Below are 14,432 nucleotides of genomic sequence, written 5' to 3'. Positions count from 1 at the left end.
TCGCATCGATGATGGAGCTTCTTGGAGTGATGCCTCGCAAGGTAACGTTTACATACTTATAAATATCATGTTGTCTTTATTATATTTATTTGAAAAAGTTTCCCTTATTTATATGTTGTTGTTTCTTAAAATATCCGAAAAAGATTGCATTAGGTGGCCGCTATTCAAGGGACTACTTCAACCGCTTTTGGCCTCTTAATAAGGTGTTGAATGAGAAGTATGATTTGAGCGAGCAAGATGCTAATGACATGGCTGACTTTCTTGTTCATTTATTGGATTTTGCACCTGAAAAGAGACCAACAGCAGCACAATGTCTCAGCCATCTGTGGTTGAGTTCTGTCAGAAGAATTCTTGAATCTTCTGTATCAACCCATCAAAATCAGCCCAAAGATCAGAATGCTTTAACTAAAATAAGCGAGAAGGACGAGAGAGAAGCTATGGAGATTGGAATGGGAAACATAGCTATTGATGGAACTTCGAAATCGATGTCGTCGAAACAGACATGACTAGAAACGCAACGTACGCAATTTCAGGCTATGTTTCGTGCAGTATAATCCTGGTTTGTAGCTCAGGTTTCCATCGGAGTTGGAAACATATTCATGAACGACATGGATTCAGCGTTGTCCTACATGTTATCCGAAGCAATCATCATCTTGTGCTTGGAGAGGGTAGACCGACTTTCGTAGGCCCATCTCGAGCAACTTCAAACAGAGGATTGTTTTGACAGAGTGCGCGTTCGAGTATGGTTTGCATATCTTTACAAACTACCATTATTTCCATGTCTCCAACTTTCTCCATAAGAATTTCTTCCTAAAACCTTGAACAAATATAAAATATATTTTTGGTGCTATATTCTTGCCATTTTGTTTATTGTAATGTTTGCCACTACCCGGTTTTCTATTTTAAAGTGAACTTTTTTTTTAGATATTAAAACTTTTCAGATATAATATAATCGGGCGGCTCAAAAGGGGATGGAGGATATTTGGCTCAATCAATGAAATGAGCATCTGGTCGAGTGCCGGAGAGACTGGGCAGCTGGGAAAATTTCAGGCCATACGAATACGACGCTTCCCTAAAGATAATCATGTGGGGAGGCCGAGGTTGAAGACGACTGCAAGTCCATAACCTAATCGTATTCTTGACCCTTGAAACCTGTCATGGAGATGGCCTCGGTTTCCGACCTTGTCGAAGCAGAATTGGAGCTAGACCTTGGTCATGTAGAAGCTGGTAATAGACTTGTCCATTGTCACAATCGCACTTTTGCAGTAGCGGAAAAGCGACAGTGCGACACTTGTTCTAACCCAGTGAACAAATCAGTGATGTGAATTTCAGATTTCGTAGACGATATCGACGTATGCTCGAAAACTTGAGCGACGTAATACGCTAATTTATGTGATATTTTTTACAGTTGTGGATCTATTGGACACAAAAGTGAGAATTCAAAAACTTGCCAAATACAATTATTATTAATATTAGATCTATTTTGTTGATATTTTTAACCCTTTTTTCTAACACATAACAGAAATACTAATTTTTCATTTATCACCGTATTTAACTTATAAACACATGAAAATGTTGGCACATCGATGAAAATTTGAAAACCCTCGGATTCTTAATCTTGTTGACTTGACCGAACTTAGCAAACTACCTTTTTTTTTTTTTTCAAAAAGTTATCATTTTCTTTGACATAAGGGTTTATGGATCCTCGTAGGATGACTCTTGAGTAGAGCACTTCGATAATGGTTTCGGTGCATGTTGTTGAATCCACTTTATGAGGATGTCATAAAGTTCTAAACCCCTTCCTTCGACCCCTTCTTCTTTTCATAGAACTTCCAAGAATATGAGAAAAGCACCAAAACATCCACCTTTCTCTTTAGGGGTCATTATTGAACGATTCAACTGTTCGTGAACTTTCAAGTTTGTATCTAGGAGAACGTTCAAGTTCATATATTTTAAGTGTTAAGTGATGGACTGTGAAACCTCATATCAATTGGAGAGGGAAATGAAGAATTCTTTATAAGGGTGTGGAAACCTCTCCCTAGTAGACGTGTTCAAAAATAGTGAGGCTGATGGTGATACGTAACGGGCCAAAGCGGATAATATCTTCTAGCAGTGGGCTTGGGCTGTTACAAATGGTATCAAAGCTAGACATTGGGCGGTGTGCCAACGAGAATGCTGGACTCCCAAGGGGGTGGATTGTGAGATCCCACGTTAATGGTAAAGGGAAACAAAACATAACTGATAAGACTGTGGAAACTTCTTCCTAACATATGTGTTTTAAAACCGTGAAGCTAACGACGATACGTAACGAGTCAAAGCTGACAATATTTGTTAGTAGTATGCTTTAGCTATTCAATGGACGTTTTCAACACTAACATCAATACAAGTTCGTAAATTCATCTTCAGTGGCATACATGTCAGGATGATTTTCATATCCTGTCTATAGTGTTTCATCATCATTATGTGTTTATATATTTTTTAGACTGCCAAGATCAGCATAGTACTTACTGATCCATCCTTTAATGATGTTAACCTCTGTCTCTCTTTGTTCCACCAACCACTGTGGATCCGTTTCATTTGCTCGTAAAATGTCCAAACAATGAGATCCTGGAAAGTTCAAAACATGTCAGCTCGAAAGAACAAAGCTTTGAAGTTAGAATTTATGAGTCTGAATCAAACCATTAGGCGTATGGATTGCAAGGAGACTGCCGGATAAGTTATGCAACACTCTGCATTCACAAAAAGAGAGAGTTGAAGTAAAGTTGATTGTTTTTTATGTGTAATAAATGTTGGAGGTTTGGTTTTTGTTTACCCGCCGCTGCTATAAGGGTCTTTGAGTCCATTGGAGAAAATGATGTTGCTGCCAAATCTCTTAAGGATGAGTTTTATGTCCTGAAATTTGAAGGGAGACAAAGAAATTGTGAGATTCTACGTCGGTTGGGGAGGAGAATGAACTATTCTTTATACGGGTGTGGAAACCTCTCCTCAGTAGACGCGCTTTAGAAACCTTGAAGGGAAGCTTGAAAGGGAAAGCTCAAAGAGAATAATATATGTTAGCGGTGGGGTTGGGCTGTTACAGATGGTAGCAGAACCAGACACTGGGTGATGTGCCAGCGAGGAGGCTGAGCCCTGAAGGGGGGTGGACACGAGGCGGTGTGTCAACAAGGACGCTGGGTCCCGAGGGGGGTGGATTGTGAGATCCTATATCAATTGATGAGGAGAAAAAAAAAGCATTCTTTATAAGGGTGTGGAAACCTCTCTAGTATAAAAATCTTGAGGGAAAACCCTAAGAGGACGATATCTGCTAGTGGTGGGTCCCCAAGGGGGTGGATACGAGGTGATGTGCCAGTAAGGACGCTGGGCTTCGAGGGGTAGATTGTGAGATCTCACATCGATTGGAGAAGGGAACGAGTGCCAGCGAGGACGCTGGGCCTCGAGGGTGGAGTGGTTTGTGGAGTCCCACATTGATTAGAGAAGGGAACGAGTGCCAACGAGGACGCTGGCCCCGGGGAGGAGGTGCATTATGAGATCCCACATTGGTTGGGGAGGAGAACAAAACACTTTATAAGGTGTAGTTTTAAAAACTTTGAGGGGAAGCCTGAGAGAGAAAGTCCAAAAAAGACAATATCTACGGTAGATTTAGGCGGTTACAATACGTTCAATAAAGAAAATAAAGAAAAAGAGAGAGGCGGTTGAAGTGCATACATGGCCTCCATAATAGGTGGTGACCCAGTGAGGCCTCGGAGACACACCGTATAACTTATTGCAGTAATCTATGAAGCTTCCAAGCTCAAAATCGTATGCTGGAAACATAGTATCATTGCCTGTGCTTAATTGCATCACCATTTCACTGCACCTCTGAGTTACACACACAACACAAAAGCTTCTTAAAACGTCCTAAAAAATGAACCTTTTTAAAGTTCAATGCATCCCACATCGGTATTCGTAAAATAAAAAGATTACCTGCCACCTCCATCCCACATCGGTCTCAGTCTCATCTCCAGGCTGAATCTTGTAGCAGGATAGATTTCCTTTATAAGCAAACACCCCTGCAGCAATTTTGCCAACAATTCCACTTTCAGATGAAGCTCCATCAATGGCATCACAGATTCTAGTGACCGGATATCTTGGTGGGCGGTTGTATTGGGCTGCGGCGATATACGTAGTCCACAAGTAGTCTTTCAGCTGAAAGAAGTTCTCCAGAGGACTAAAACAAGAACAACCGATTTAAAGCACAAACTTCATTAACTTTGGATATGAGAAGCAATGAATTTTAATACCTGCAGCTTTTGAACTCTTTGCTAAGAATGGAAAGACCATCCGGCTTGGAAGCAATTGTTTCAATCGTGGACCAGGAATCCCGAATGGTTTCATAGCAACTTTCACTAACTTCCTGCAAATTCATTCACATTTTTGTGTGTTTAAAAAGTTCAAAAGGATGCATTGTTATTTAAGGGTCTTACTCTGAAATCCTTAGTGGCAATGGAATAGTATGCATTATGTGGCGTGATATCGTCGAAGTAAAGGATTGGAGCTGAAGAAGCAAGAGCTCCAAGGGCCATATGAGGATATTTGAGACGAAACCATGCAGCCAACACTATTCCCAACAAAACAAAACAAAACAAAAAACATGTTCTCTTATATAGAGTTTGAAGATTTTTGTAACCGCTAGTAGATATTGTTCGCTTTGCACGTTACGTATCGTCGTTAGCCTCACGGTTTTAAAACGCGTTTGCTAGAGAGAGGCTTCCACACCCTTATAGGAAATGTTTCGTTCCCCTCAACAACCGATGTGGGATCTCACAATCCACCCCTCTTGGAGGCCCAATGTCCTCCCTAGCACGCTACTCAGTGTCTAGCTCTGATACCATTTGTAACAACCCAAGGCCATCGCTAGTAGATATTGTCTGTTTTGGCCCGTTACGTATCGTCATGAGCCTCACGGTTTTAAAACACATCTACTAACGATTCGTTTCCACACCCTTGTAAGAAGTGCTTCATTCCCATTTCTAACCAACGTGAAATCTCACAATTTTAAACGAGAACCGACTTACTTCCACCATATGATCCACCAAGAACAATCACAGGAGAATATTTAGCATGCAACGTCTTTTTAACATGAATAAGAACATCAGCATAATCTGCTATTGCTTGAGCAGAGTTGAAATAGCCTAAAGTGCTTGCATTCTTCAATGCTACCTCCCTTGATCCAAAGGGTATCGATTGCCCATAATAACGATGCTAACAACAAAACAAAACAAAATCATATAAACCCTCCAAAGCATTAAATATGAACCACACAAGAACATGAAAGCTCTTACCTCAATATAAACAAGAAGAGCCCCAAATTGAGCAGCATTATCAGTCAAGAATCCTACAACGTTCAAATCTTTATCGAGTGGACCTTCAGCTCCCAAGTAGGCAAGAATGGGAGCGCTGGAATTTGCGCCGCCCCAATACTTAAAATTGATTATATATCTATGAGCGAACGTCGTGTAGCTTTCAGACCTATAATTGAAGTGATCCAACGTTTGGTTGTAATAAAATGTCTTAAAATCATCCGAAAGAGGCAAGGACAGAGCTTCAGAATCTCTGTCTATTATACTAAGCCTTGGGATCCTGTACTGTGTTGCAGAAACACAGGCTGAAAGGATGAGAAGTAAGCAAGGAAGAAACATCATGACAAAGTGTTTGGTTTGGCTTGATCTTCACAAACAAACAGCTCCTTTATATAACAAAAAGTTGAGCGGTTCACGGGTTCGGGTCTCGAACCAGCGGTTCGTAAGCTAGGTCAAGGCGCCTAATGAAAGGCATTTGAATGGTTGAGTTACAGAGGTTTATGCCAAATAAAGAGATTCTTCAACAGCTTCATTCCTGAATATGCAATGAAGCTGTTGTCCTTATCAAAAATTTGCTTTTCCTAATGCTAAAATCAGCTCAAGATTCCTAGTTTTAGAATAGTGTCTTCCTGAATAAAACTTCTAATCTTAATATCTTGATGTGTCGGTTAGGGATGTTCCTTGGTTGAGTTGGATCCAGTTGGTTGAGATATTTTTTAGATCTAATCTAACTGTTGGTATTGTAAAATTTTCAACCCAACAACATTTATTAAATAATACAATAAAGATTTTGAGTTGAATGGATTTCGATTGTTTGGACAACTAAATACACGTGTGTGTGTGTGTGTGTGTGTGTATATATATATATATAACTCGATCGTAAATAAAAATGTATATTTTAAAATTTATAATAAATTCGAGTTGGTTTAGTGCAACCAAATCGAGTTTCAGGAGAACCAATAAACTAATTCAATCTATAAAATTTTATTTATTTAAAACCGTATAAATTAGGTTGGATTGATTAGATTTTCTAATTATCAAGTTTTGTCGGTTTTGAAGAAGATAGGAAGCTAAAGCTTAGAAAGTGGATGGAAAATTCAGCACCAATCAAACCTTTGGTCCATGTTTGTGGCATTGAAAAAGTCTTTTGGAAAAACATTAAGTTCATATCTTGAAGTGACTTGATACTGACAGGTTGATATATACATTTTCTTTTTAAATAATTTTAGTACGTGGATTTGAAAGTAGATATTTTATTTTTTAAGATCTGAGAAAATATATTTTTTTCCCTTAATAACTAGAAAAAGGTATTTTGTGATAGGGATTTTTTCATTAAAAATATTTAATCTTAATTTTTTAAAGTAAAATAAGAATTAATATTTCGAATTTGAAAACTTAAGAATTTAAGTGCAACTAAGTTGAAACCAAGATGTATTGCACGTGTCTTATTGTCAGTTAACAAGGTTGTTTGTGGCATCGACGGTGGTGGTGCTGGAATGGCTAGCGTATTCAAACGAGGATCGACGGTGGAGAATAGTGACATGTGGCAACAAGGATTAGCAATTGCTCCAACTTCGGTGGACGAGCCCCCTAGAGAGACAATGACCTTTGGACACGCTTGCATGAGAGTACTAAAAGAATTCTGGAGTTGGCAAAAATTTTGTGCATTTCATTTCACAAAAACATTAGGTAATAGAAACAATTTATTTTGGGCTTCATAAATTTGGGTTTATGTAGTCTTACGATTAAGAAAAGTATATACTTCAACCATAAATTAAATGGCTATTACGAGCAAAGGACTTAGAGAAAATAAACATAAAAGTGTTTTTGGACGTGGAATTAGCAAAGTAAGTTTTATCATTCTCAAAATTCCTCGAATAAGGTTTCTAAATCCACTCATCGTATTTATTCTCGCTAGATTAATCAATAATAGAGATTACATATAAGTGCAAGCCGGTTGATTTTGGGAATGCATGCTGGACGTACAAGCAATTTACGAATGATATTCAGACACGGCAGTATAGGTGTCCCGAGGTTATTCTTGGATCTAAATATTCGACTCCAGCAGATATGTGGTCATTTGCTTGCATTTGTTTTGAGCTGGCCACTGGTGATGTTCTCTTTCGTCCACACAGTGGTGACAACTATGAAAGGGATGAGGTATGTTCAGAGCCTTTTTTGTTCTTCTTCTTTTATCATTATGATTATTTTTCTTCTTCTTATACTCGTTAATTCTTAACGTGGAACATTTGTTAATTGAGTCTCACCTCCCCTTGGGAAGCATTGTTTCTACTCATAGTAAAGTCCCACATTTTCAATCGTTTGGAAACAATGCTGAAAAGTTTTTATTTTTTTGCTATTGTTGATCGTTTGAGAGTTTTCAATGAGTTATAATTTTATTCTTTGACACGTTTCTTTTGCTGTAGCCGTAAGAGCGGCATGATACTGAAATATTTGGTTGGTTGTTTTTTGTTTGGTTAATTGGTTGAGGAGGCTCAATTTAATTTCAACCACGTCGTACACTTGATATGCGAGGTGAATAATTTGCTTTTAACTTGATGCTTTTTTTTCCGACTTTTTAATATAATGTGGCTATTATCTCAGCTAATCGTATTCCCCTTAGCTCGTAGGATAGTGATTGTATACATATGGTACTTGTTTCTTGTTTTTGTTTGTTTGTTTTTTTTTTTTTTTAAAATAACTATATGTATATCATGTCGACATCACTTGTATACGTGTCCTGGGAACAGGAAAACAAGACTTTGCTTTGAGTATCAGCTTATTACATGGACCTTCTCTTCTTTCAGGATCATTTCGCATCGATGATGGAGCTTCTTGGAGTGATGCCTCGCAAGGTAACGTTTACATACTTATAAATATCATGTTGTCTTTATTATATTTATTTGAAAAAGTTTCCCTTATTTATATGTTGTTGTTTCTTAAAATATCCGAAAAAGATTGCATTAGGTGGCCGCTATTCAAGGGACTACTTCAACCGCTTTTGGCCTCTTAATAAGGTGTTGAATGAGAAGTATGATTTGAGCGAGCAAGATGCTAATGACATGGCTGACTTTCTTGTTCATTTATTGGATTTTGCACCTGAAAAGAGACCAACAGCAGCACAATGTCTCAGCCATCTGTGGTTGAGTTCTGTCAGAAGAATTCTTGAATCTTCTGTATCAACCCATCAAAATCAGCCCAAAGATCAGAATGCTTTAACTAAAATAAGCGAGAAGGACGAGAGAGAAGCTATGGAGATTGGAATGGGAAACATAGCTATTGATGGAACTTCGAAATCGATGTCGTCGAAACAGACATGACTAGAAACGCAACGTACGCAATTTCAGGCTATGTTTCGTGCAGTATAATCCTGGTTTGTAGCTCAGGTTTCCATCGGAGTTGGAAACATATTCATGAACGACATGGATTCAGCGTTGTCCTACATGTTATCCGAAGCAATCATCATCTTGTGCTTGGAGAGGGTAGACCGACTTTCGTAGGCCCATCTCGAGCAACTTCAAACAGAGGATTGTTTTGACAGAGTGCGCGTTCGAGTATGGTTTGCATATCTTTACAAACTACCATTATTTCCATGTCTCCAACTTTCTCCATAAGAATTTCTTCCTAAAACCTTGAACAAATATAAAATATATTTTTGGTGCTATATTCTTGCCATTTTGTTTATTGTAATGTTTGCCACTACCCGGTTTTCTATTTTAAAGTGAACTTTTTTTTTAGATATTAAAACTTTTCAGATATAATATAATCGGGCGGCTCAAAAGGGGATGGAGGATATTTGGCTCAATCAATGAAATGAGCATCTGGTCGAGTGCCGGAGAGACTGGGCAGCTCGGAAAATTTCAGGCCATACGAATACGACGCTTCCCTAAAGATAATCATGTGGGGAGGCCGAGGTTGAAGACGACTGCAAGTCCATAACCTAATCGTATTCTTGACCCTTGAAACCTGTCATGGAGATGGCCTCGGTTTCCGACCTTGTCGAAGCAGAATTGGAGCTAGACCTTGGTCATGTAGAAGCTGGTAATAGACTTGTCCATTGTCACAATCGCACTTTTGCAGTAGCGGAAAAGCGACAGTGCGACACTTGTTCTAACCCAGTGAACAAATCAGTGATGTGAATTTCAGATTTCGTAGACGATATCGACGTATGCTCGAAAACTTGAGCGACGTAATACGCTAATTTATGTGATATTTTTTACAGTTGTGGATCTATTGGACACAAAAGTGAGAATTCAAAAACTTGCCAAATACAATTATTATTAATATTAGATCTATTTTGTTGATATTTTTAACCCTTTTTTCTAACACATAACAGAAATACTAATTTTTCATTTATCACCGTATTTAACTTATAAACACATGAAAATGTTGGCACATCGATGAAAATTTGAAAACCCTCGGATTCTTAATCTTGTTGACTTGACCGAACTTAGCAAACTACCTTTTTTTTTTTTTTCAAAAAGTTATCATTTTCTTTGACATAAGGGTTTATGGATCCTCGTAGGATGACTCTTGAGTAGAGCACTTCGATAATGGTTTCGGTGCATGTTGTTGAATCCACTTTATGAGGATGTCATAAAGTTCTAAACCCCTTCCTTCGACCCCTTCTTCTTTTCATAGAACTTCCAAGAATATGAGAAAAGCACCAAAACATCCACCTTTCTCTTTAGGGGTCATTATTGAACGATTCAACTGTTCGTGAACTTTCAAGTTTGTATCTAGGAGAACGTTCAAGTTCATATATTTTAAGTGTTAAGTGATGGACTGTGAAACCTCATATCAATTGGAGAGGGAAATGAAGAATTCTTTATAAGGGTGTGGAAACCTCTCCCTAGTAGACGTGTTCAAAAATAGTGAGGCTGATGGTGATACGTAACGGGCCAAAGCGGATAATATCTTCTAGCAGTGGGCTTGGGCTGTTACAAATGGTATCAAAGCTAGACATTGGGCGGTGTGCCAACGAGAATGCTGGACTCCCAAGGGGGTGGATTGTGAGATCCCACGTTAATGGTAAAGGGAAACAAAACATAACTGATAAGACTGTGGAAACTTCTTCCTAACATATGTGTTTTAAAACCGTGAAGCTAACGACGATACGTAACGAGTCAAAGCTGACAATATTTGTTAGTAGTATGCTTTAGCTATTCAATGGACGTTTTCAACACTAACATCAATACAAGTTCGTAAATTCATCTTCAGTGGCATACATGTCAGGATGATTTTCATATCCTGTCTATAGTGTTTCATCATCATTATGTGTTTATATATTTTTTAGACTGCCAAGATCAGCATAGTACTTACTGATCCATCCTTTAATGATGTTAACCTCTGTCTCTCTTTGTTCCACCAACCACTGTGGATCCGTTTCATTTGCTCGTAAAATGTCCAAACAATGAGATCCTGGAAAGTTCAAAACATGTCAGCTCGAAAGAACAAAGCTTTGAAGTTAGAATTTATGAGTCTGAATCAAACCATTAGGCGTATGGATTGCAAGGAGACTGCCGGATAAGTTATGCAACACTCTGCATTCACAAAAAGAGAGAGTTGAAGTAAAGTTGATTGTTTTTTATGTGTAATAAATGTTGGAGGTTTGGTTTTTGTTTACCCGCCGCTGCTATAAGGGTCTTTGAGTCCATTGGAGAAAATGATGTTGCTGCCAAATCTCTTAAGGATGAGTTTTATGTCCTGAAATTTGAAGGGAGACAAAGAAATTGTGAGATTCTACGTCGGTTGGGGAGGAGAATGAACTATTCTTTATACGGGTGTGGAAACCTCTCCTCAGTAGACGCGCTTTAGAAACCTTGAAGGGAAGCTTGAAAGGGAAAGCTCAAAGAGAATAATATATGTTAGCGGTGGGGTTGGGCTGTTACAGATGGTAGCAGAACCAGACACTGGGTGATGTGCCAGCGAGGAGGCTGAGCCCTGAAGGGGGGTGGACACGAGGCGGTGTGTCAACAAGGACGCTGGGTCCCGAGAGGGGTGGATTGTGAGATCCTATATCAATTGATGAGGAGAAAAAAAAAGCATTCTTTATAAGGGTGTGGAAACCTCTCTAGTATAAAAATCTTGAGGGAAAACCCTAAGAGGACGATATCTGCTAGTGGTGGGTCCCCAAGGGGGTGGATACGAGGTGATGTGCCAGTAAGGACGCTGGGCTTCGAGGGGTAGATTGTGAGATCTCACATCGATTGGAGAAGGGAACGAGTGCCAGCGAGGACGCTGGGCCTCGAGGGTGGAGTGGTTTGTGGAGTCCCACATTGATTAGAGAAGGGAACGAGTGCCAACGAGGACGCTGGCCCCGGGGAGGAGGTGCATTATGAGATCCCACATTGGTTGGGGAGGAGAACAAAACACTTTATAAGGTGTAGTTTTAAAAACTTTGAGGGGAAGCCTGAGAGAGAAAGTCCAAAAAAGACAATATCTACGGTAGATTTAGGCGGTTACAATACGTTCAATAAAGAAAATAAAGAAAAAGAGAGAGGCGGTTGAAGTGCATACATGGCCTCCATAATAGGTGGTGACCCAGTGAGGCCTCGGAGACACACCGTATAACTTATTGCAGTAATCTATGAAGCTTCCAAGCTCAAAATCGTATGCTGGAAACATAGTATCATTGCCTGTGCTTAATTGCATCACCATTTCACTGCACCTCTGAGTTACACACACAACACAAAAGCTTCTTAAAACGTCCTAAAAAATGAACCTTTTTAAAGTTCAATGCATCCCACATCGGTATTCGTAAAATAAAAAGATTACCTGCCACCTCCATCCCACATCGGTCTCAGTCTCATCTCCAGGCTGAATCTTGTAGCAGGATAGATTTCCTTTATAAGCAAACACCCCTGCAGCAATTTTGCCAACAATTCCACTTTCAGATGAAGCTCCATCAATGGCATCACAGATTCTAGTGACCGGATATCTTGGTGGGCGGTTGTATTGGGCTGCGGCGATATACGTAGTCCACAAGTAGTCTTTCAGCTGAAAGAAGTTCTCCAGAGGACTAAAACAAGAACAACCGATTTAAAGCACAAACTTCATTAACTTTGGATATGAGAAGCAATGAATTTTAATACCTGCAGCTTTTGAACTCTTTGCTAAGAATGGAAAGACCATCCGGCTTGGAAGCAATTGTTTCAATCGTGGACCAGGAATCCCGAATGGTTTCATAGCAACTTTCACTAACTTCCTGCAAATTCATTCACATTTTTGTGTGTTTAAAAAGTTCAAAAGGATGCATTGTTATTTAAGGGTCTTACTCTGAAATCCTTAGTGGCAATGGAATAGTATGCATTATGTGGCGTGATATCGTCGAAGTAAAGGATTGGAGCTGAAGAAGCAAGAGCTCCAAGGGCCATATGAGGATATTTGAGACGAAACCATGCAGCCAACACTATTCCCAACAAAACAAAACAAAACAAAAAACATGTTCTCTTATATAGAGTTTGAAGATTTTTGTAACCGCTAGTAGATATTGTTCGCTTTGCACGTTACGTATCGTCGTTAGCCTCACGGTTTTAAAACGCGTTTGCTAGAGAGAGGCTTCCACACCCTTATAGGAAATGTTTCGTTCCCCTCAACAACCGATGTGGGATCTCACAATCCACCCCTCTTGGAGGCCCAATGTCCTCCCTAGCACGCTACTCAGTGTCTAGCTCTGATACCATTTGTAACAACCCAAGGCCATCGCTAGTAGATATTGTCTGTTTTGGCCCGTTACGTATCGTCATGAGCCTCACGGTTTTAAAACACATCTACTAACGATTCGTTTCCACACCCTTGTAAGAAGTGCTTCATTCCCATTTCTAACCAACGTGAAATCTCACAATTTTAAACGAGAACCGACTTACTTCCACCATATGATCCACCAAGAACAATCACAGGAGAATATTTAGCATGCAACGTCTTTTTAACATGAATAAGAACATCAGCATAATCTGCTATTGCTTGAGCAGAGTTGAAATAGCCTAAAGTGCTTGCATTCTTCAATGCTACCTCCCTTGATCCAAAGGGTATCGATTGCCCATAATAACGATGCTAACAACAAAACAAAACAAAATCATATAAACCCTCCAAAGCATTAAATATGAACCACACAAGAACATGAAAGCTCTTACCTCAATATAAACAAGAAGAGCCCCAAATTGAGCAGCATTATCAGTCAAGAATCCTACAACGTTCAAATCTTTATCGAGTGGACCTTCAGCTCCCAAGTAGGCAAGAATGGGAGCGCTGGAATTTGCGCCGCCCCAATACTTAAAATTGATTATATATCTATGAGCGAACGTCGTGTAGCTTTCAGACCTATAATTGAAGTGATCCAACGTTTGGTTGTAATAAAATGTCTTAAAATCATCCGAAAGAGGCAAGGACAGAGCTTCAGAATCTCTGTCTATTATACTAAGCCTTGGGATCCTGTACTGTGTTGCAGAAACACAGGCTGAAAGGATGAGAAGTAAGCAAGGAAGAAACATCATGACAAAGTGTTTGGTTTGGCTTGATCTTCACAAACAAACAGCTCCTTTATATAACAAAAAGTTGCGCGGTTCACGGGTTCGGGTCTCGAACCAGCGGTTCGTAAGCTAGGTCAAGGCGCCTAATGAAAGGCATTTGAATGGTTGAGTTACAGAGGTTTATGCCAAATAAAGAGATTCTTCAACAGCTTCATTCCTGAATATGCAATGAAGCTGTTGTCCTTATCAAAAATTTGCTTTTTCTAATGCTAAAATCAGCTCAAGATTCCTAGTTTTAGAATAGTGTATTCCTGAATAAAACTTCTAATCTTAATATCTTGATGTGTCGGTTAGGGATGTTCCTTGGTTGAGTTGGATCCAGTTGGCTGAGATATTTTTTAGATTTAATCCAACTGTTGGTATTGTAAAATTTTCAACCCCAACAACATTTATTAAATAATACAATAAAGATTTTGAGTTGAATGGATTTCGATTGTTTGGACAACTAAATACACGTGTGTGTGTGTATATATATATATATATATATATATATATATATATATATATATATATATATATATATATATAACTCGATCGTAAATAAAAATGTATATTTTAAAAT

The 14,432-nt window shown here is 39.0% G+C and overlaps 2 protein-coding genes across 2 annotated transcripts; both read right to left on the bottom strand.

Annotated features, from left to right (window-relative positions):
- Window positions 1-2,305: 2,305 nt before the first annotated feature.
- Window positions 2,306-5,697, bottom strand: LOC147792597 (uncharacterized). The gene is made up of 9 exons (XM_087123775.1): window positions 5,322-5,697; window positions 5,055-5,241; window positions 4,464-4,597; window positions 4,281-4,393; window positions 3,964-4,207; window positions 3,706-3,858; window positions 2,813-2,892; window positions 2,680-2,729; window positions 2,306-2,607 (listed from the first exon to the last, which is right to left on the bottom strand). Exons 1-9 carry the CDS (start codon window positions 5,679-5,681, stop codon window positions 2,468-2,470), a joined length of 1,461 nt encoding a protein of 486 aa, XP_086979901.1. The 5' UTR covers window positions 5,682-5,697; the 3' UTR covers window positions 2,306-2,467.
- Window positions 5,698-10,458: 4,761 nt separating this feature from the next.
- On the bottom strand, window positions 10,459-13,865 carry LOC111801616 (uncharacterized). The gene is made up of 9 exons (XM_087124215.1): window positions 13,475-13,865; window positions 13,208-13,394; window positions 12,617-12,750; window positions 12,434-12,546; window positions 12,117-12,360; window positions 11,859-12,011; window positions 10,966-11,045; window positions 10,833-10,882; window positions 10,459-10,760 (listed from the first exon to the last, which is right to left on the bottom strand). Exons 1-9 carry the CDS (start codon window positions 13,832-13,834, stop codon window positions 10,621-10,623), a joined length of 1,461 nt encoding a protein of 486 aa, XP_086980341.1. The 5' UTR covers window positions 13,835-13,865; the 3' UTR covers window positions 10,459-10,620.
- Between the last annotated feature and the right edge of the window lie 567 nt (window positions 13,866-14,432).

The sequence above is a fragment of the Cucurbita pepo genome, chromosome 5 (assembly GCF_057944985.1).
Source record: "Cucurbita pepo subsp. pepo isolate OVF chromosome 5, ASM5794498v1, whole genome shotgun sequence".
Lineage (NCBI taxonomy): Eukaryota > Viridiplantae > Streptophyta > Magnoliopsida > Cucurbitales > Cucurbitaceae > Cucurbita > Cucurbita pepo.
The sequence above is the reverse complement of the archived record's forward strand: the minus strand, read 5'-3'. Positions and strand labels throughout refer to the sequence as shown.

What these genes read in the sequence shown, in the direction of transcription:
- LOC147792597 (XM_087123775.1), bottom strand. Translation starts at nt 5,681, where the DNA reads ATGATGTTTCTTCCTTGCTTACTTCTCATCCTTTCAGCCTGTGTTTCT. An exon ending in CTCTTCTTGTTTATATTGAG is followed by an intron (nt 5,242 to 5,321) that starts GTAAGAGCTTTC and finishes TTTTGTTGTTAG; the next exon opens with CATCGTTATTATGGGCAATC. An exon ending in CCACCTATTATGGAGGCCAT is followed by an intron (nt 2,893 to 3,705) that starts GTATGCACTTCA and finishes TTCAAATTTCAG; the next exon opens with GACATAAAACTCATCCTTAA.
- LOC111801616 (XM_087124215.1), bottom strand. Translation starts at nt 13,834, where the DNA reads ATGATGTTTCTTCCTTGCTTACTTCTCATCCTTTCAGCCTGTGTTTCT. An exon ending in CTCTTCTTGTTTATATTGAG is followed by an intron (nt 13,395 to 13,474) that starts GTAAGAGCTTTC and finishes TTTTGTTGTTAG; the next exon opens with CATCGTTATTATGGGCAATC. An exon ending in TGCAATCCATACGCCTAATG is followed by an intron (nt 10,761 to 10,832) that starts GTTTGATTCAGA and finishes TGAACTTTCCAG; the next exon opens with GATCTCATTGTTTGGACATT.